Genomic DNA, 23695 nt, shown 5'->3' on the forward strand with positions numbered 1-23695 from the left:
TATAGGGCCAAAGTGGGAGAAAACAGTTTTCATACTTTGGCCTGGACTGGAATTGCAGTCTACATGAGGGGGTTTGACCCAAAAAAAATCAATGGGTCATTTCCTTCTATAGATTCTACTTGACCCACCAAGTTCCTCCAGCATTTTGTTTTATGCAACAGATTCCAGCGTCTGTAGCCTTGAGTCTCTTGCTTACATTAGCCAAATATAGTACAATAACTAGAAAAAATGCAAAAATGCAAATGAAAAAACACAATATTTCCTGTTGGTTCTCTTTCAAATCTGCTACACAGGTTTTACATCTTAGGACATTGTTTTCTCTAACAGCATCTGTCGCAAAGCAAAGTTGTCCTGACAATGTTCTATGCCCTCACTATTAACAGAATCAGAAATGTGCAACCTTGGAAGCATGTGTAACTTTGTGTCTATTAGAACTTATCCCTTTCTATCCAGCTCTTTGGAGGCCAAACTCACACAGAATAATATGGAGTAGTGGCTGCCGAGTCCAGGCACTGGAAAAGTAAATTTGTAAACTGTTTTATTATTGTCACATGTGACTGGGGTACAAGTGAGCACTTGTCTTGTATTTGGCAATATAGATCAATTCATCATAACATCTCAATTGTAACAGAATGCAGAATCAAGTGCTACAGTACAGAGAAAGTACAGTGCAGGTAGACAACCATGTTCAAGGTTATAATGGGTAGTTAGAGAGGTCAAGAGGCCATCTTATCATATTAGGGAATCAGTCAGTAAAAAAAACAGTTGTGACAGAAGCTGTCCTGGAGCCTGGGGGTATGTAACTTTCAGTCTCTGGCATAATTTTTCTGATGGGAGAAGGGAAGAGTGAGATTTCTCATTATGCTGGCTGCTTTACTGTGGTGTCTACATGGTTGGACCAGTGATGTTCACTCCTTGGTACCTCAAGCTCTTAGCCTCTCAACTACAGTATCGTTGATGAGGACAGGAGCATGTGTAATGCCCCCATTTCCTGAAATCAATGACCAGCTCTTTTGCTTTTATGAACATTTGTAAAACCATGGCCTAAGTAGGGAGAGTCAATACATGGGGTGCCTCCCTTTATTAAAGGGGGCATTGAGTTCAAAAGTCAGGAAGTTATGTTGCAGCTTTATAAAACTCTAGATAGACTGCATCTGGACTGTTATGTACAGTTTTGGTTGCTCCATTACAGGAAGGATGTGAAGGATTTGGAGAGGGTGCGGGAGAGGTTTACCAGGATGCTGCCTGGATTAGAGTGCATATGCTATAATGAGAGGACAAACAAACTTGGGTTGTTTTCTCTGGAGCGGTGGAGGCTAAGGGAAAATCTGATACAGGTTTATAAGATTGAAAAGCATAGAAAGAGAGTATCTTTTCCCAGGGTTGAAATATCTAATACCAGAGGGTATGCATATAAGGTGAGCTGGGGTAACTTCAAAGGAGATATGAGGGGCAAGGTTTTTTCACCACAGAGTTCAGTGGGTGCCTAGAATGCACTGATTGGGGTATTGGTAGAGGCTAAAACAATAGGGACTTTTAGACAGGATCATGAATGGAAGGATAATGGGAGGATATGGAAATTGTGTAGGCAGAAGTCATTAGTTTAATTGGCCATTTGATTATTAATTTAATTGGTTCAGCACTAAAGGGCATGTTCCCCTGCTGTACTGTTCTATGTTCTATGAATGGAAGAGATGCCGGTGACGGCTGCATTGATAGTAATGGGAGATGCCCTGTTTTCCACACATCTACAACTACACACCTCAGAGCAAAACTCTCGTGGTCATATTTTGCTCTGAGCTTGCTATTCCTTATAGACCATTCATTGCTAGTAAAGCCAAGGAAAAATTAGGCACACATAGACACCAGGAATAAGTAGCAGTCTCTGATATCATATAAAGCAAATTAGATCTTCACGGGACAGCTGAGAGGCGTTGATCTACTATCGCTAACGATGGAACATGTGACAATGCTGCTTGAATCAAGAGACAAGGCTGACACTCTATTAAGGCCCTGCAAATTGGTAAAAGATAAACTCTGAGGCTCAATGGCACTATTGAAGCAAAACAAAATGTTCTGGCATATGTAAACCCACAGTGAATACATGTACTACAAAAGGTGAATTACTTAGCATAATTGTAAACAGCAAGTTTCCAAAGACTACAAAACTATCACGCGATTTCAAAACAACATTCTGAAGTTGGCATACTTAAGCACTTGTTTACCTTGTAGGAATTTTGCCCTCCTTAATTCTCATTTGTTCCTTCCTCCATGATCAATGTACCTCCCCTTTTTAAATGCCAAACACACTGATTCAGGCCCTAAGTGGCTAAACCTGAAAAACAGGTCGTAGGTGTGTATTTGTCAGCAGCTTCCACTTATTCACTCCGATAAAATTCACTGCAATAATAGATCTGCCTAACTACTCTTTGATTCTCCTTCATAGAAGAAACTGGCTACCTTGCCCAAATCCTGAAAGTTCCTGACTATATTTATTAGCTTTGAGTCAGGTATGTAACTCTTGATAAATATTTGGAGGTGACTGGTTCCCTAGATGAATATTTTATCCAGATCAGAATAATCTGTATAGTTTTATTGCATTTTCTTCAAAAGATGCCATTTGGCTTTATGATCTAAGGCATTAGTTTAAAATTTCATTCCTCTTCAGAGACTATTGTATCATCATTAAATTGTATGCCTGGGACTGTTATAATTATGGTTAAAATTCAGGAAAGAATAATAAATACTCAGGCCTGTTGTGGGTTAGAATAGAGTTGAGTCTGGCTTCAGTTACGTTTTAATTTTGTCTCTGTGCACAATGCTATTTGAAAGGCCTTTGGAAACTTCCCTTTCTCAGTAAGCTATGACTCCACCACAGAAGTTAGTCTTCATTCTCTCATTAAGCGAGTGTTCTCCACCTATCAGTGAAGCTGTTCCACCTTGTGCCTTTAAGAAGTATCATCAATCTTCACAGGAAACAAGGTGCTCATTACTTGCCATAGATAATGCACAGTGCAGATAATGATATAGATTAAGATAGAGCAAAATTCCACTTACGGGTAGTCTATTACATTGAATCGGTTGTGGAGACTATCAGATGAATTCTGTAAAAGGAAAACAGCATTTATATGCAACATCTTGTGCATTAATGACATGTGATACAACATTATAACTTGCATTATCATCAAGACCAAATATAATTAAATAACAATGGCACATAATATAGAAGACTAAAAAGGTTTAATCATCAACATATCTACCTACTTCTGGCACCATTGGTGAACTGTGTTTCATTTACTAAATGCATTCATTCCTTTGAACTACTCTGATAACACCTCTCTAACCCATCAGCTCTAACACCAGGACGAGCTCAGTGTACTCATGGGAACATCACCGCATTCAATGTCCATACTGCTGGATAGTGCACAAAATTGTGGTCCAACTTCAGAGAGCAGCTGGTGTCTGTCAGTACAGGATATTCCAGGTGGAGTTGGAAAACTATTAAAGAAGAGATATCAGTAGCGATGTAGTTTTCAGACATTGACATCTAACAGATCGATGACAGGCCCTTTTCATACTTACGCTTCCTGTTTTTAAGGTACCTAGAAAGGAAACCAAATTCTGCGGACATGTAATGCAATGTTGAGGTTATGTCATAATTGAATACAGAAATAACCTTACCAACATATTACTATTTTCAATGCACTCAAACAGTTTGAACAGAAGGGCTTATTTTTGTCCTTCTTAAATTGATTGCCGGATAAAATCAGCAGCTCTGGCTCCCTTCTTATGTCTTTTCTTCTCCTCATCTGCCTGTCACCTCCCTCTCTTCCTTCCATTCATCCCATGGTCCACGCCCAGTACATTTTTTCCCCTCTCCATTTTCTTCTTCAAATCCTCACTCTAGCCTCTTACCTCTTCACCACACCTGTTGCCTCAGCTCGTTGCACCTGAACCCGAGAGGGACCAATATCTTGTGGGCTGGTTTGTTAGAGCTGTTGGGAAGGTGGGGGGTGGGGGGGGAGAGAACGTCGACTCAGACCAAATGCCTGCGTCGGGCATTTTCATGCCCTACAAGGCGCAGATTGGAAGTCTGTGTGGGGCGCCACTCGCACAGACTAGAGCAATGTGTGATTAAGTGCCTTGCTCAAGGACACAAACAAGCTGCCACAGCTGAGGCTTGAACTACTGACCTTCAAATAACTAGACGAATGCCTTAACCACTTGGCCACATGCCCAACACATTGGGAAGTGTTTAAACTAATTTGGCAGGGGATGGGAACCAGAGTGAAGAGACTCAGAATAGGATGGATGGTAAAAATGTAAAGATAGCGTGCAGTCAGACTGTTATGAAGGGCAGGCAGATGATAGGACAAAATTGCAGCCCAGCGGAGTGAGTATCAGTGCATTAGGGATGCAGAATCAAAAAAGGTTGCAAATACAGTACTAAAAGTGTTAGATCTCAATGCACAGAGTATAAGAAATAAGGTGGATGATCTTCTAGCACTATTACAGATTGTCAGGTACGACGCTGAATCATGTCTGAAGGATGGTTGTAGTTGGGAGCTGAATGTCCAAGGTTACACGTTCTATCAGAGGGATAGGAAGGTATGTAGAGGGGTTGGTGTGGCTCTGCTGGTAAAGAATAGCATCAAATCATTAGAACAATGTGATATAAGATCAGAAGATGTTGAATCTTTGCGGGTTGAGTTAAGAAACTGCAACGGTAAATGGACACTGATGGCAGTTATATACAGGCTGGGATATGGACTGCTGAATACAATGGGAAATAGAAAAGGCATGTCAAAAGGACAATATTATCAAAAGGACAAAGTCAAGGGGGATTTCAACATTCAGGTCAATTGGGAAAATCAGGTTGGTAATGGATCTCAGGAGAGTGAATTTGTTGAATACCTAGAAGATGGCTTTTTAGAGCAGCTCGTCACTGAGCCTACTAGGGGATCTGCTATACTAATGAACCCCAGGCCATTAGGGAACTTAAAGTAAAGGATCCCTTTGGAGACAGTAATCACAATACGATCGAGTTCAACTTGAAATTTGATATGCAGAAGGTAAAGTCTTTCATACAGTACTTCAGTGGAGTGAAGGAAATTACAGTGGTATGAGAGAGGAGTTGGCCAAAGTAAATTAGTAGGAGATGCTGGCAGGGATGACAGCAGAGTAGCAATGGCTTGAGTTTCTGGGAAAAATGAGGAAGGTTCAGGATAGATGTATTCCAAAAAAAAAAGAGAAACTCAAATGGCAAAATAGTACAACTGTGGCTAACAAGGGAAGTCAAAGCTAATGTTAGAGCAAAAGAGAAGGCATACAATAAAGCAAAAATTAGCAGGAAGATAAAGGATTGAGAAGCTTTTAAAAACCTACAAAGAAAACTAAAAGAATCATTAGGAGGGAAAAGATGAAATATGAAAGCAAACTAGCAAACATTATCAAGTTAGAGAGAAAAAAGCTTTTTCAAGTATCTAAAAAATAAAAGAGGTAAGAGTGGATATAGGACCGCTAGAAAATGAGGCTGAAGGAATAATAATGGGGAACAATGAGATGGCAGGTGAAATAATTGAGCATTTTGCATCAATCTTCACTGTGGAAGACACCAGCAGTGTGCCAGATGTTGAAGGGTGTGAGGGAAGAGAAGTGAGTGCAGTTACTATTACAAGGGAGAAGGTGCTCAAAAAGACCTAAGGGTACATACGTCAACAGGACCAGCTGAATTGCACCCTGGGGTTCTAAAAGAGATAGTGGTAAAGGTTGTGGAGACATTAGTAATGATCTTTCAAGAATCATTTGGACTCTGGCATGGTTTTGAAGGACTGGAAAAATTGCAAATGTCACTTCACTCTTTAAGAAAGGAGGGAGGCAGCAGAAGGGAATTATAGACCAGTTAGCCTGACCTCAGTGGTTGGCAAGATGTTGGAGTCAATTGTTAAGAATGAGATTATGGAGTACTTGGTGACACAGAACAAGATAGGACAAAGTCAGCATGGATTCCTTCAGGGAAAATCTTGCCGGTGAACCTGCTGGAATTCTTTGAGGAGATCACAAGTAGGAGAGATAAAGGGGATACAGTGGATGTTGTATGTTTGGATTTTTAGAAGGCCTTTGACAAGGTACCACACATGAGGCTGCCTACTAAGTTAAGAGCCCATCGTATTACAAGAAAGCTACTAGCATGATTAGAGCATTAGCTGATTGGTAGGAGGCACCATTGGTGAACTGTGTTTCATTTACTAAATGCATTCATTCCTTTGAACTACTCTGATAACACCTCTCTAATCCATCAGCTCTAACACCAGGACGAGCTCAGTGTACTCATGGGAACATCACCGCCTTCAATGTCCATACTGCTGGATAGTGCACAAAATTGTGGTCCAGCTTCAGAGAGCAGCTGGTGACTGTCAGTACAGGATATTCCAGGTGGAGTTGGAAAACTATTTAAGAAGAGATATCAGTAGCGTTGTAGTTTTCAGACATTGACATCTAACCGATCGATGACAGGTCCTTTTCTCAACTTACGCTTCCTGTTTTTAAGGTACCTAGAAAGGAAACCAAATTCTGTGGACATGTAATGCAGTGTGAGGTTATGTAATAATTGAATACAGAAATAAACTTACCAACATATTACTATTTTCAATGCACTCAAATGGTTTGAACAGAAGGGCTTATTTTTGTCCTTCTTAAATTGATTGCCAGATAAAATCAGCAGCTCTGGCTCCCTTCTTATGTCTTTTCTCCTCCTCATCTGCCTGTCACCTCTCTCTCTTCCTTCCAGTTGTCCTATGGTCCATGCCTAGTAAATTTTTCCCCTCTCCATTTTCTTCTTCAAATCCTCACTCTAGCCTCTTACCTCTTCACCACACCTGTTGGTGTTCCGCAGGGGTCAGTGATGGGACCACTTCTATTTAAGCTGTATATCAATGATTTAGATGATGGAATAGATGACTTTGTTGCTGGGTTTGTAGATGATATGAAAATTGACAGGGGGCAGGTTGTGTTGAGGAAACAGGAAGCTTGCAGAAGGACTTAGGCTGCTTAGGAGAAAATGGGCAAGAAAGTAGCAAATGAAACACAGTGATGGAAAATGCATGGTCATGCACCTTGGTAGTAGAAATGAATGTGCAGACTATTTTCTAAACGGGAAAAAAATCCAAAAATCTGAGATGCAAAGGGACTTGGGAGTCCTTGTGCAGAACACCCTAAAGGTTAACTTGCAGGTGAGTCGGTGGTGAGGAAGACAAATGCCACGTTTGCATTCATTTCAAGAGGTCTAGAATATAAGATCAGGATGCGATGCTGAGGCTTTATAAGGCACTCGTTAGGCCTCACCTTGAGTATTGTGAACGGTTTTGGGCTCCTCAACTAACAAAAGATGTGCTGGCATTGGAGAGGGTTCAGAGGAGGTTCACAATGATGATTCTGGGAATGAAAGGGTTATCATATGAGGAACTTTTGATGGATCTGGGTCTGTATTCGCTGGAATTTAGAAGAATGAGGGGGAATCTCATTGAAATCTTTTGATTGTTGAAAGGCCTAGACAAAGTAGATTCGAAAAGGATGTTTCCCACGGTGGAGGAGTCTAGGACAAGACGGCACTGCTGCAGGATAAAGGGGCATCCATTTAAAACAGAGATGCAGAGAAATTTCCCTCGCCAGAGGGTGGTGAGTTTGTGGAACTTGTTACCACCGGCAGCTGTGGAGGACAGGTCATGGGTGTACTTAAGGTGGAGCTTGTTAGGTTCTTGATTGGACATGGCTTCAAAGGTTATGGGGGTAAGGCCGGGGAGTGGGCTGAGGAGGGGAAAAAGATTCAGCCATGATTGAGTGGTGGAGCAGACTCAATGGGCCAAATGGCCTAATTTTGCTCCTATATCTTATTGTATCCCTCCTCCTTCCCATGGTCCACTCTCCTATCAGATTCCTTCCTTTTCAGCCCTTTTCCAGCAATCACCTCCCAGCTTCTTACTTCTTCCCTGCTCCCCCACCCATCTGGCTTCACCTATCACCTTCCAGCTTGTACTCCTTCCCCTCCCACCCCCTTTTCGTTCTGGCTTCTTTCCCCTTCCTTTCAAGTCTTGATGAAGGGTCTTAGCCCAAAATGTCAACTGTTTATTCATTTCCATAGATGCTGCATGACCTGCTGAGTTCCTCCAGCATTTTGTGTGTGTGTTGCTCTGGATTTTCAGCACTTGCAGAATCTCATGTTTATGCACAGCAGATCCAACTGTGCAACAAATAAATCCAAGGCCAGGATAGCAATTTAAAGAATAAATAATTTACTTCCAATGGAATATTGAACTGGGTGGAATTTAGTAATTTTGCTGCTTGCAATAAGCACATCTCGCAAATATGTTGTGTTCTTTTAACAGACTAAATTTAGCAAGGTGATGATCAAATAAGATAGACATCTAAATGAAAATTAGAAGTACATTTTTATTATAAAGACTGAGACTAAAATAAGACACAGAACTAAATAAACATTTTTATTTTTTGCTGATTGAAGCACCAATTATCTGCACTGGGGGCATTTTGGAAAACTGAAACTTGGCTTTCAAAATTCCTTGACCCTTTAAGTTCTGAGAAGTGCAATGAGATTTAACTTTATTCGCCCTATCACTGAACTGGTCCCACAACCTCCGGACTCACTTCAAAGACTCTTCATTCCCTGTTCTTGATATTTGTTTATTTTCTCTCTTTTATATTTGCACAGTTTGCTGTCTTTTACACACTGGTTGTCCACCCTTTTGGCGACCGTCTTTCATCGACTCTATTATAGTTATTGGGGTATTGAGTATGCCTGCAAGAAAACAAATCTCAGGGTTGCATATGGTGACGTACATGTACCTTGATAAGAAATTTACATTAAAATTTAAGGCACCAACGTTAAACCAATGACTGAGAAGTCTTGAATGACTGATTTCTTCCTGAGTGAAAGTTAGTTTGCTGCACAGAGGTTAAAAAAAATCAATTTAAAAGAAGTAGCTTTGTGGCTAAAATTCTGATTGACAGGATTCTGACTGATCCTACTTTGCAATAGAAAAATCCAGGGCCAGGACAGTAATTTATAGAACAATTAAGTTACTTTTAATGGAAATCTTGAACTGAGTAGAATTTAGCAGTTTTAGTTCATGCAAAGGATTCAAAGTACATTTATCAAACTGTATAAATTACACAACTTTGAGATCTGTCTGTCTGCAAGCAGCTACAAAGCAAGGAACCAAAAAGAACTCAATTAAAAAAAAAACAGCAACACCGAATGTGCAGAGAAAGAGAAAAAAACACAAATCATGCAACCAACAGAAGCAAGCAACAGTACTGAGTCCATAGTCCTGAATCCCAGAGCACACAGAATAGGCCCATAGAACATACAGACATCCCACCTCTCCCGGAACTTCTGGGAGTCTCCTGCATATTAATAGTGGCTCCCTGATGCCCGCAAATTATATACAATATCACGGAAATCAATTATTTTGAGAGCGAGCGAGAGAAAAGCAAGAGAGAGCGCGAGAGCGATGACGAGAGAGGGCGAGAGCGAAGGCAAGCGAGTGCGCGAGCGAGAGAGTGAGCGAGCGAGAGAGCAAGAGAGAAAGCAAGCGAGGCTGTGCGAGCGAGAGAAGGAGAGCGAGAGAGAGAAAGCAAGCGAGAGCGCTTGAGAGAGCGCGAGCAATCACGAGAGAGAGAGAGAGATCGCGAGCGAGAGCGCGCCATGGCAGAGTGTTCCAAAAAAATATATAAAACGTGCATCACCCCAGACTACACTAAAGTGTACCCCGGCCTAATAGGGGTCAAAATAATGACAGTGTTGCTCGCTGCACTGTTTGTAACAGTGACTTTTCTATTGCCCATGGTGGGTTAAGACTGTAAAAGACATGTTGAGGTGAGTTTAACAGGTGTCATTCGTTCATTAGCATAGCTAACATTATTTAAACTAGCTGGCCAGCTGCTAAGGAGCTACTCTATTGCAGACATCCCACCTCTCCCGGGAGTCTCCCACAAATTGATGATGCTACCTCCCTGAAATGAGTTTTTGCAGGGTGGGATGTCTGAACATAGAACATAGAATAGTACAGCACAGTACAGGCCCTTCGGCCCACAATGTTGTGCCAAACCTCAAACCCTGCCTCCCATATAACCCCCCACCTTAAATTCCTCCATATACCTGTCTAGTAGTCTCTTAAAGTTTACTAGTGTATCTGCCTCCACCACTGACTCAGGCAGTGCATTCTACACACCAACCACTCTATGAGTAAAAAACCTTCCTCTAATATCCCCCTTGAACTTCCCACCCCTTACCTTAAAGCCACGTCCTTTCGTATTGAGCAGTGGTGCCCTGGGGAAGAGGCGCTGGCTATCCACTCTATCTATTCCTCTTATTATCTTGTACACCTCTATCATGTCTCCTCTCATCCTCCTTCTCTCCAAAGAGTAAAGCCCTAGCTCCCTTAATCTCTGATCATAATCCATACTCTCTAAACCAGGCAGCATCCTGGTAAATCTCCTCTGTACCCTTTCCAATGCTTCCACATCCTTCCTATAGTGAGGCGACCAGAACTGGACACAGTACTCCAAGTGTGGCCTAACCAGAGTTTTATAGAGCTGCATCATTACATCGCGACTCTTAAACTCTATCCCTCGATTTATGAAAGCTAACACCCCATAAGCTTTCTTAACTACCCTATCCACCTGTGAGGCTTCGGTCCCTGTTCATTATACAGCAAGGCAAATCGCTGCGAAGGTCAACACAAAGCGTGTAGCAGCCAGCGTAGTCACACAGCCTCAGCACTGAGGAGGGAGGAATAAACCTTGCGGGAGAGCAAGCAAAATCGGCTCAGCAAATCTGTTGTGTTCTGCACAGCATTTAAAGCTTTTACAATCTCTTGTGCATGTGACATATTATCACAGAAAGCAGATAGAGTGCTTGCAGATTATATTTCTTTGAACCTCCCCTGCTCCTGGCTATTAAGCAGTGTGACACTACAAACAGAAAGATGAATGGAAAACGCTGGTGGTTCTTTGAGATCTGAATGCAATGACCCTGAGTGATCAGGAGCATCCCACAGTACACCACAGAGAGGTTGAACATCATTGATGCCCAATTCATGCTTCACATCTGGAAACCTGAAGAAAAGGGGAAAGGGGAGTATGGCATTGATGGCGATGAAGATCAGCTTTCTATGAGGAACTGTCATTACATTACCATGAAGATCAACCTTCAATGGACATTTTAGTGTGTGATTGTTTATGCATTATTTTGAATGTGTGTGTAGTTATACACACAGTTGTATGTGTGTATAACTATCTGCTTGTGTGCGCATACACATATCCAGATTCATTTGTGTGTGACTTAGTTTGAGCTTTTAAGTCTGAGAGTGGTTTGGCTGGGTTGAGTCTAATTGTAACGGTTCTGCTATTGACAGATGCTAACTGAGAGCAAAAATACACTATGGTATTTCGAACTGCACTGGGGTGTAGTACTGTGGTCACCTCTTGCCTGTTCCTCCCTGTTGAAACACAATTGCATTGATGTCAATTGAACTAAATACATGGACGTGTATTTAAGGAAGAAAAATGTCCAGGCTGAGGAGAAAGGAAGACCTGCTAAGTTCCTCCAGTATTTTGTGTGTCTTGTGTTTGAGGTGACCTTTGCAGCGATTTGCCCTGTTGTATGATGAGCAGGGACCAAAGCCATGGGCCTACTTTGTGTGCTCTGGGATTCGGGACTATGGACCCAGTACTGTTGCTTGCTTCTATTGGTTGCATGATGTGTGTTTTTTTTTCCTCTTTCTCTGCAAATTAGGTGTTGCTGTTTTTTCCTCCTTTATACATAATTCTCTAGGAAATGCCTGGCCTCATCTTTTGACATGGGAGCTACTGGTGTGTTTTAAGTATGAGTGATAAATCAATTGTTTGAAGGTCAACAATATTTCATTTTTGTGTCCTTTGTTCTTCCAGTATACTTTCTTCCTATACAGGCTTCAAAGCACAGTTACTAGTGAGGGAAAGAACAAAATCTGATCTACAATAATTGATTGTCTAGACAATTTTAAAGTTTAGGTACATTTTTAACGGGAGACAAACATTCTTCGAAGCATCATTTTGGAACTTCTGGGACATTAGAATTCGGAACTTTCTTATCATTTGTCTATTATTTCTTCTTGCCTACAAATGTACCTGTTTAGTTGCGGTAAACTAGTTGTACAGTCCTATTGTGCTCCATTCCATTTCCAACATTACGTGGCATGGTATTAAATTATTCTAACATATTTTATTATGTTACAAATTAATAATATCTGTTAAATACCACGGTACATTTTAAAATGTTAATGGAGCTGGTTAAATGCAAATTGTTGCCATAGTTTGAATAAAGTATGGATTAAGCTCGCAGCTGTTGTACTCTGAGTTATAACCACATGCTTACATCCAAAATTCTTCTGTAGGATCAACTCCTGATCATAGGATTTCAGGTATCAGAGGTAGCTACTCTAAGTATGCATTATAAAGAAAACAATTCATTTGTTGTTCACATTGCCTGTCTGTATTTTGTCCGGGGTGAAGTATAATTTCTTATGACACAGAACGAGGCCATTTGGTCCATTACTATAGGCCAGCTCTCGTAGAATCCCCAATCATCCCATCCCTCCCTCCGAAGATCGAGAAGGGTACAAATTCGACTGGGCATCAGTGAAAGTCATGGCGCAAGCTGACACGTGGCATGCAAGAGAATTCCTAAAAGCATGGTTTTCCATGAACAATTCTGCAAACAAACATGTAAACCTCAATCCTATTTATGAGCCAATATGGGCAAAGTTCCAGACCACAATGCAAGGAGTTCGCCACACACAACCGATCAGCAAGGAGAGTTCCTCCCCACATCACAGTTGAGTTTCTGAAATGACGACCAATCTGCTGATTGATATGTAGATAAAGGCCAAGCATTCATTCGGAGGACACACCACAACTAACAGTGCACTGACAATGTCTCCTCAAGTGATGGAACATTTGCAAATAAATTGTCAAGATCAGAGAACAACTCAACCCAACCATTAACCGGCTGAGCTACACATTTTCTGAAGTATTTCCAATCCCATTTCAAGTTTACACTGGTCCTCAGCCTTTGGATGTCTGAATTGGTGCTGCTTCCTGCACCCATGCCGAGCTTGTTAATTTCATATAGACCATAGGACATAGGAGCAGAATTAGGCCACTTAGCCCTTTGAGTCTGCTCTGCTTTTCTATCATGGCTGATCCTTTTCTCCTCTCCTCAGCCTCACCTCCCAGCCTTTTCCCTGTATTGTCAATGCCACGCCCAATAAAGAACCTGCCAATCTCTGCCTTAAATACACCCAACGACCTGGCCACTGTAGCTGCCTGCGGTAACAAATTCCACCAATTCACCACCCTCTGGCTAAAGAAATTTCTCCACATCTCTGTTTTAAATGGACACCCCTCTATCCTCAGACTGTGCCCTCTTGTCCCACCATGGGAAACATCCTTTCCACCTCTATGCTGTCTAGGCCTTTCAACATTCAATGAGATTCCGCCCCCCCCGCCATCCTTCTAAATTCCAGTGAGTACAGACCCAGAACCATCAAACATTCCTTGTATTCCCTTTCATTCCAGGTATCATCCTTGTGAACCTCCTCTGAACCCTCTCCAATGCTAGCACATTTTTTCTTAGTTGAGGACTGCAAAACTGTTCACAGTACCCAAGGTGAGGCCTCACCAGTGCCTTATAATGCCTCAGCATCACATCCCAGCTCTCGTATTCTAGACCTCTTGAAATGAATGCTAACTTTGCATTTGCCTTCCTCACCATCGACTCAACCTGCAAACTTACCCTTAGGGTGTTCTGCAGGTTGAGTCTGTGGTGAGGAGGATGGTATCTTGGTTCTGCGTTTATGGATTGGATTATTGAGTTTATGGATGGTCTTTTTCCAGACTTATGGTTTTTATACTCTGTGAGGTTATGTTTAAAACCACCCATTTCCTTTTAAGTTTTGTTGTGGGACGGGAGGGTGTTTGGGGATCAATGTTCCAGTTCCATGTTGTACAGAGGGAGGGGGATTTTGGGGGTTGATGATTAGAATGCCATTCTTTTTTGGCAGGGGGGGAAATGGGTTTGATGTTTCTCTCTGATCAACTTTCATGTTCTTTTTTGTTTCGTAGCTGTCTGGAGAAGACAAAATTCAGAGTTGTATATGGATACATGCTTTGATAATAAATGATCCTTTAAAGAGTATTCTGCTTTCATAACTATGAAAGATATCAACTATCTTACTGGAATCTGTCCGAAGAATGAGTGGAGGCGGATGGTTGCAACATATGAGAAAAATACCTTGCACTGGTATGAGGAAATGAAGCTGAGTGAAAACACTTTGCCTCCTGCTTCCACCCTGCCCTCAAATTCACTTGGTCAATCTCTGACACCTCTCTTCCTTTTCTCAATCTCTCCATCTCTGGAGCCAGATCATCTTTTACCCTAACATCTTTTACCAACCTATTGGTTCTCAAAGTTATCTTGATGATACCTCTTCTCACACTCTCACTTGGAAAAATGTGGTTTCTTTCTCTCAGTTCCTCCATCTCAACTGTATCTGTTTTCAGGATGAGATTTCTATTCTAGATCATCTAAGATGTTTTTTTTAAAGAACAATTTCCTTTCCACCACCATATATGCTGCTTTCACTGGTATCTCCTCCATTTCTTGACAAATCTTCCCTCGGCCCATCTTCCTGTCATCAATGACAGAGTTCCCCTTGTCCTTACTTTGTCTACCATCTTCATTCTGTTGCCACAAAAAGCAGGATCTCCCAGTAGCTACCTATTTCATTCCAACTTCCCATTCCCATTCTGATATGTCTTTCCATGATCCCCTCTACTACCATGATGAGGCTAAATTCAGCTCCGAAGAGTAACACCATATGTTCCATCTAGGTAGACTCCAACCTGATGGCATAAACACGAATTTCTCTTTATTCCAGTGATTTCTCTCCCCCCTTTCCCTTCTCTCTTTTTCCATTCCTCACCCCTTCTCTTCTCCCCACCCACACATTACCTCCCTCTAGTTCTCTTTCCAACCACCTTCCCTTCCTTTCACAGTCCACTGTCCTCTCTTATTAGATTCCTTCTTCAGCCCTTTACCTCTTCCACTTCTCCACTCCTCCATCTAACCACCTCTCACCCTCAACTGGCCTCATCCACCACCTGCCAGCTTACCATCCACCCAGCTCCTTATTCTGGATCTTGCCCCCTTCCTTTCAGGTCCTGATGAATGGTCTCAATCCAAAACATCAACTGTTCATTTCCCTGTCGATGCTGCCTGACTTGCTGAGTTCCTCCAGCAATTTGTGTGTGTTGTTCAGGATTTCCAGCATCTGCAGAATATCTTGTGTTTATGACTTGCTTTTCCCTACTTATCTGACTTGCAACCTATTTTCTCCCACGTGTCCATCACCTGGATCCTCCTGCCGCCCAGACACTGCATAACTAATGATTTCTAATAGCTGTTTAATCTATTAAACAACACATCTCACAAGGAGAACTTGCAAACTCCACATGGATAGCGCCCTATGTTGGAACTGAACCAAGTCCCCGGTTCAGCACTCACTCCATAAAGAACGCTTGCTACCACATCCAAAAAGTTGCCAGTATTAACTAACACATTCAGAAGCCAAGATGAAGAAATAAAGAAACAATGTTATTTGCCATTTCTCTTGCTACTGTTGGTGGTGGCAGTGAGTTTTGGGGAGCAGGTGAGGGTAATTTGATAAATGGAGGAAGGAGAAAGAGTTTAATTGTAGGATACAGCAACTACCATTTTGTAAACACAAGAAATTCTGCAGATGCTGCAAGTCCAAAGCAACAAACACAAAATGCTGAAGGAACTCAGCAGGTCAGGTAGCATTTATCGAGATTAATACATAGTCAATGTTTCAGGCCAAGACACTTCTTCAGGACTGGAAAGGAAGGGGAAAGATACGAGAAATACCATTACTGCCTGGTATGGGAACTGTGCTTCCCTCAATCGCAGGACTCTGCAGAGAGTGGTGCGGACAGCCTAGCGCATCTGTAGATGTGAACTTCCCACTATTCAGGACATTTACAAAGACAGGTGTGTAAAAATATCCTGAAGGATCATTGGAGATCCGAGTCACCCCAACCACAAACTGCTCCAGCTAGGAAACAGTACTGCAGCATAAAAGCCAGGATCAACAGGCTCCGGGACAGCTTCTTCCACCAGGCCATCAGACTGATTAATTCATGCTGCCACAACTGTATTTCTATGTTATATTAACTATCCTGTTGTACATAATATTTATTATAAATTACTATAATTGCAAATTTGAATGGAGACGTAATGTAAAGATTTTTACTCCTCATGTATATGAAGGATGCAAGTAATAAGGTCAATTCAATTCAATTCAATTATGCCGAATTTCCTCACAGGGAATGACCATTTCCTTCAAAAGGGAATATTTATGGAGATGCAATACAAGGCATCAGAATTGGCAACAGTCAGAAATAAAAAGAGCAAATGAACAGATAAAATATTTTTGAAAACAGATACTGGAACAGTTTATATGATCTCAAATTAAAACTATTTGCATATTGAAAGAAGAACTGATACATTCTATTATGTAAAGCATCAGTTATTTAATGCACAATAACATTTTAATTTTTTTGCTAAATCTCAAAAAGTTAACAGGTTGTGTAATTAGAGCACCAATATTGAAAAATATGCTTGATTAAACTGCCACAGTATTAGTTGAACCTAAGTCAGTTTGTTAAAGAGGTCACAGTAATTTAACATGTTATAGCACCACCTTTAGATTAGATCATATACAGCAACATGTGAATGTTCCTTCCCCAGTGATGTACTGTGCAATTAATAGTATAGAACTTTTTAGTAAATATCTGTCCCACAGACAAAGGGACAATTCATTCTTTTACTAAAATTGTTTTACATTGAATAGGCAATAAAAAAAAAGGCTGCTGGTTACATATCACTCGATTTATGCCATTCCACAATCAAAATTACCCCCTAGAGTTTTCCTGGATACACTACAACACGAATTCTTCAAAAACAAAACCTGATAGGATGGAATTACTACTATCATGTAAACAGACTTTGTAGCATATAATTTAATAAAGAACAAAACATTGGAAGATAAAAATATTGAATTAAGTCCATAATATTAAAATAAGATAAATTACCCTAACGTTATCATTGATAGCAGTAACATAGATTATGATATCATCAAATAAATTGAAAATATGTAAACTGTAACAACTCAGATTACATCTCAGAATAATTTATGATTCTTGCTTATAAATCTCAAGAGGCTATATCATTTGAAGTTTCAAGAAATTGTGGGCTAATTTTCTCTGATCTATTCTTTTGGGAATCTAGTTTGTTTCGGTACACACATCGGCTGTCTGCATTTTATTAACTGAACACCAGGATGCAGGAATGGGAACAGATTGCAGCAATCACATTCTAAAATCTCTGTTTTGCTTTAGTGTTTTTCTGATAGACTGTGTCTGCAGGGTCTGAAAATCTACATCTCTGTTATCACACCAGTTGAACAGTCACTTATATGCAACGGTGGAGTCATGACAAATGGATAGCATATTGTTGAGAAGTCAGGATACTAGATTGATCATTAGATAGCCACATTCAAAGATACATGTACAAATCATTAGTCCAAAACCATTATAATTGCATTTTTAAAAATGTAACAATACCAAGGGTCAAAAGAAGGAACGAACTAAACTCTGCTCCCAGGAACTGAAAATGTTTATCCCTGATCAGTAAGCCAATGGCTCACTTCCTTCCCCTGCTTCCATCAGACACAAAACCTTGGAAAATTACAGCATAGAAACAGGCAGTTTGGCTCTCCAAACATTAAGCACCCATTTTTATACCAGTCCTAGCCTAATCCATGTTATTCTCCCTACATTCCCATCCACTTCCTCCTCCCTTCCCCAGTTTTACCACTCACACACACAGTAGAGGATTTTGGGAAGTATGAGATGAGGTGACCACCCAGAGAAAGCCCATGCAGTCAGAGGCAGAAGGTGCAAACTCCACAGGTAAGCATCATGGCTACAGTAGGACTCTGGATATCTCAGGCATTCCAAAACTTGTCCATCATTGATGCATGTCAGGCACCTGATGGACCACTTTCTGTTTGCTGCTCCAACACTATTCATGACAAAATAACCTATATGACTTAACCATATAACAATTTGTATCGCACCTAATCTTAAACCGTCATTCTCTCCAACTCTTGCTCGGAACAACCACAGTGAGCACCATCTACCCCTAACCCCAATTACTGCCCAAGGCTGAAACTCAGTCAACTCCATCATGGCCACTAGTCTCCCCGGCATCGAGGACACCTTCCAAAAGTGATGCCTCAGGAAGGTGGCACCCATCATTAAGGACTCCATCACACAGGGTGTACCCTCTTCTTAGTACTACTATCAGAGCTGAGGTACAGGAACCTGAAGACACACACTTAATGTTTTAGGAACAGCTTTTTGCCCTATGCCACTAGATTTTTGAACAGACAATGAACTGACCAAGGAACACCACCTCATTATTTTTGCCCTCTTTTTGGATTACTAGTATTTATTTATATATTATATTTATTATTATTTATGTAATGCACTGTACTGATGCCACAAAACAATTAATTTTACCACACATGTCGGTGATAATAAACCCAATTCTGATTCAAGGACAAAGCCTTCAAGCATATGACAGCGCAAGGCAGAACTAGATCAATTCCTGTACTTTCATCACTGCTAAAACTAAGACTGAGAATTCCCTACCAAAAAACACCTACAGCAGAAATATAACAACAGTTTCAAGAAGGTGACTTGCCATTGCACTCTCAATGGCAATTACAGATGGGAAATAAATGCTCTCCTTTCCAGGACCACTCAGATCCTGAAAAAAAAAATAAAAACAAAGCCTTTCCTTGAAACAGGTCAGGGCTGAAACTGCATTGGGACCATGTTCTGACTCTCTGCTCTTGCCATCTCCAGGGAAGAAAGATTGAGGGAAATTTGACAACACAATGGGGACAGATGAATCTGCCTTCAGAGAGTTGTAAGAAAGGGACCAAATTAATGAAATAATTTTGAGAGCCCCCATTGGCAGTCATTCTTGCACACCCACCCAATTACATTGGGCTGAATGATATCTTTATTCAGGCGATATGTTTGCTTTCAAAGGCACAGCTACTCCGTTGATAAAAATATTATGTTAAAATTATTCACATACCATCCATGTGGTGGCACCAATTTTCTTTAATGGTATTTGAACAATTGGTAAGCATCGGGACAGAGCACCATGACTGTTCATCTACACTTTGTCTTGACACCTGGCATTAATATGATGTCATTGCTGAACAGACAAAAGGCTGGATTACGCTGTATTATTATGTCCAATTACTTCTTCAGCAAGAAATTAGAATAATAAGCATTCTCCAACCTCTCTCTCCCGAGGTTGCTTAGGAAACAGCATCGTCTGTGTTGGGAGTGGGTTAGGTGCTGGAGGTAGTCGTGATTATTGGCTGTCAGGAGACGGAGCGGAAAACAAGCTGATGCCAGCTTGCTAAAAAACACTCATCAGCAAGACGTTCAGTGACAAATCGTCAGGTGTGAATTTCTAATAATTCTCGTAATCTCCTGTAAATTTGCAGTTCAATCGAAGTTACAGAGTTAGGAAGAGGGGAGAATCCATGTGCAAAACCTGGGGCACGGTAAACTTGACAGACTGCACATGCACAGTTCCCCTGAAGTACCCCGTGTGGATTCTATTCTGGAATAACTGCTGGGTTCCTGCATCGTCTAGAACTGACTGGCAGATCACAGTATGTGTGCTTGCAACACTGTGTGTCCGACAGAGTGATCAGCAGCACTGGGGCTCCACAGGGGACTGTCTTGTCTCCCTTTTTCTTCACCATTTACACCTCGGACTTCAACTACTGCACAGAGTCTTGTCATCTTCAGAAGTTTTTGGATGACTCTGCCATAGTTGGATGCATCAGCAAGGGAAATGAGGCTGAGTACAGGGCTACGGCAGGAAACTTTGTCACATGGTTTGAGCAGAATTATCTGCAGCTTAATGTGAAAAAGACTAAGGAGCTGGTGGTAAACCTGAGGAGAGCTAAGGTACCAGTGACCCCTGTTTCCATCCAGGGGGTCAGTGTGGACATGGTGGAGGATTACAAATACCTGGGGATACGAATTGACAATAAACTGGACTGGTCAAAGAACACTGAGGCTGTCTACAAGAAGGGTCAGAGCCGTCTCTATTTCCTGAAGAGACTGAGGTCCTTTAATATCTGCCAGACGATGCTGAGGATGTTTTACGAGTCTGTAGTGGCCAGTGCAATCATGTTTGCTGTTGTGTGTTGGGGCAGCAGGCAGAGGGTAGCAAACACTATCAGAATCAACAAGCTCATTCGTAAGGCCAGTGATGTTGTGGGGATGGAACTGGACTCTCTGACGGTGGTGTCTGAAAAGGGGATGCTGTCCAAGTTGCATGCCATCTTGGACAATGTCTCCCATCCACTACATAATGTACTGGTTGGGCACAAGAGGACTTTCAGCCAGAGACTCATTCCACCAAGATGCAACACAAAGCGTCATAAGAAGTCATTCCTGCCTGTGGCCATCAAACTCTTTTTTACAACTCCTCCCTTGGAGGGTCAGACACCCCGAGCCAATAGGCTGGTCCTTGACTTATTTCCTGGCATAATTTACATATTTCTATTTAATTATTTATGGTTTTATTACTAATTAATTATTTATGGTGCAACTGTAACGAAAACCAATTTTCCCCGGGATCAATAAAGTATGACTATGACTATGACTATACCACTGAAGTAGCACAGTAGAGCTGTTTCCTGGCCTCACTAATTCACAATCAAAAGAAACACTACATTCCAAAGAGGTGTGATTTTTTTCACTACTGATTTTAGCAGTGAAGCTGTTAGCTAACGCTGAAATTCCATCATCACATCCTGCTGTATTTTGTTTCCTCTGAGTACTCACAGTAGGAAGTTTAGAAGATGGGATAGGTTCAGAGGAGATAGAGACCGGGATTGCAATGTTGGCAGAAACACTGGTGGGACTCTACAGGGCAGGCAGCATTTATGGAGAGGAATAAACAATGTTTTGGGCCGAGATAAGATTATGAGTCAGGTCTGAGAGAAAGGCTAGAGACATTCACAGACATTTGATCTTTCAAAAGTTTTGATAGCCACAAGGTTCCCAGAGATCCTTAAGGGCCTATTTAAGCAACACAACATTGTATAAATACAATCTGCAAGATGACATTTTAAGAATAAACTTTCCTGCATCAACCAAGGAATCCTTAAAAACTAGAGTGTTTATTCCATCATTCACTAATTAAAGAAAGCCCAACTCTTTCCTAAATGTTACCCCTCTAGGGTTTGGATTCCTTCACACTTTTCATTGTCATCAGTACATAATACAAGGAAATCCTTGTGCTCTATAGGACATGGCCAGTGGTGACAGAATTGTTTGTGTGAGAGAGGTAGGGAGACGAAGGGACTTGTCAATTTCTGAAAGAGGCTGGATGAAATTGAGCCCACCAGCCATATATTGTAGCCAACAACAGGAATTCTGCAGATGCTGGAAATTCAAGCAACACACATCAAAGTTGCTGGTGAACGCAGTAGGCCAAGCAGCATCTGTAGGAAGAGGTGCAGTCGATGTTTCAGGCCGAGACGAAGGGTCCTGACGAAGGGTCTCGGCCTGAAACGTCGCCTGCACCTCTTCCTACAGATGCTGCTTGGCCTGCTGCGTTCACCAGCAACTTTGATGTGTGATATATTGTAGCCCATTGTTTTGGGCAACATTACTGTGGTAGGAGGCTTGGAGGTTGGTGAAATTGCATGCTGCCAGGGTGATAACCAGTTAACCTAAATCTGTTTTATCAGGAGCATACCGAGCTGAAAATTTCATCTACCTGCTTATTATATTGTTTTCAGGATTTCAATAATCAACCAAATGCTGAGCTGTGAGTACATCACCTGTGGGTCCAATTTGAGCGTTTTTGGCTTGTGCAGCTTAAAGGCATTGTGAAGGTGAGTTGTATTCTGATTGCTTAGGGGGTGAAAATCGTTCTGGTTGAAATGGCTGAGCAACTGCCTCAGGAAGCCGTGGCCAATGGGCCGAGAGATGGTGACATCCCACCTACTCCCAGCCTGATGGTGCAGCCTCCAGGCACTAGAAGGAAATAGAGGGGGGCAGAAAGTGTCCAGTCCCATGACCCAGATGTGGTGCTGTAACAAGAGTGCAATTTCTGAATGAGTTTGGTGAATAGATCTTCAAATTATCTCTTTGCTCAGATTGCGCCATGAGTTCCTCAAAGCACCACTCTACTGATAGTTGCATCAAATCAGCTCTAGAATCTATCTAACATTTACTGGCCCCCTGAACACCCATGCACAGTGATTGAGTCTCCTAGGGGGTTATTCCGTTTATAGAGAATGCCTGTGCATCACTTTGTTTAACGCGGGGAGACTGATGCACAGGTTTCCACCACACATTCCTTGACAGACTGGGGTCAGGATTCAGTGCATGGAAATCAAGACAAATGCGGACTATTTTCTACTGGATCCTTCCTCCACCTTTATTGGCATTGTAATGTGTCATCATCTTCTGCCAGCTCCACCACCAAGGTCTTGATTGAATCGCTCTTTTTCTGAAACTTCCCCTTGACCTTACCACCATGGGCAACTCTAACCTATTAGGATCTAAGGTCCAGACAGCATAGCTCTTAGGCTTTTAGAAACTAACAAGCCTCTCTACTATGTCAAGGTGATGATCCTCGGTGAACTATTGTCCTTGCACATTAACCACTAAGCATGCAATCACATCTCATAGCTTTTGCAATGCTAGCGAATCTACCACAAAGAGCCATTATCTGCTAAACACATTGTGCAACCTCTCCATTCTTCCCTTCTTAAACCAACACTAATAGCAATAAACTGACTGGGATCATGCTTAACCATAATGTTATCCTCCTGGGGAAGGAACAATGTCCATGGCCAGTGGTGGGGCAGATGACTTGTGTGCACACCGTGCAACATTGTGGTGCATCTTGTGGAGTTGCTGCCTCATAGTACCAGGCTCTTGGGTTCAATACTGTGCAGAGTTTACCTGTTCTGCTGTGGCTGCATGGGTTTCTTCCGTGCACTCAAAGATGCACAGATTAAGTGGTTAATTTGCACTGTAAGTTGCTCCAAGGCTGAGTGCCAGAAATTGGGAGGAGTTAATAAGAATGTAGGAAGAATAAAAATGAAATTGACATTGGATAAGCGTAAATGGGCTCACTGACCAGCTGTTTTTCGATATCCCAAGGACGTGGCCTAGAAGGCGAGTGCACCTTGGGGGTTCCGAGGCTTTGCGGCCCTGGGGTCAAGTCAATTCTATGCCGGTACCATTGACTGAAGCGTTGCAGGAGAAAATTGAACATTGAGAACAGCAGATCAGCTGGCGGGGGCTCTGTATTCAGATTGCACTCTCTCTCTCTCTCTTTCACTCATTGAGGGAGAGTTTGTTGCTGATTCTCTGAGTTGCAGAACTCGGGGGGGAGGGGAAAGTGACGTGGCAGACTTTAACATCATAAATCAGT

At 41.8% G+C, this 23695-nt stretch overlaps 1 protein-coding gene and 1 long non-coding RNA gene across 8 annotated transcripts in view; one reads left to right on the forward strand and one right to left on the reverse strand.

Moving 5' to 3' along the window:
• blnk (B cell linker) overlaps window positions 1–23695 on the reverse strand; it is a 205634-nt gene that overhangs the window by 146325 nt on the left and 35614 nt on the right. For 4 of the 6 annotated variants that reach the window (XM_063071740.1, XM_063071741.1, XM_063071746.1 and 1 more), the window contains one exon: window positions 3058–3104. The exons of the other annotated variants lie outside the window; for them this stretch is intronic. In XM_063071740.1, coding sequence (XP_062927810.1) covers window positions 3058–3104 — 47 coding nt within the window. The remainder of the gene's footprint in view (window positions 1–3057; window positions 3105–23695) is intronic. 6 annotated transcript variants of the gene reach the window in all.
• Window positions 1–23695, forward strand: part of LOC134358988 (uncharacterized) — a 38698-nt gene that overhangs the window by 11508 nt on the left and 3495 nt on the right. Inside the window, exons 1-2 of one of the 2 annotated variants that reach the window (XR_010020990.1) lie at window positions 19600–19683; window positions 22047–22142. This is a non-coding gene — a long non-coding RNA (uncharacterized LOC134358988). Of the gene's footprint in view, window positions 1–19599; window positions 19684–22046; window positions 22143–23695 lie in introns of those variants that run through there. The other variant, XR_010020989.1, reaches the window with a different exon arrangement.

Source organism: Mobula hypostoma, chromosome 19 (assembly GCF_963921235.1).
Source record: "Mobula hypostoma chromosome 19, sMobHyp1.1, whole genome shotgun sequence".
Lineage (NCBI taxonomy): Eukaryota > Metazoa > Chordata > Chondrichthyes > Myliobatiformes > Myliobatidae > Mobula > Mobula hypostoma.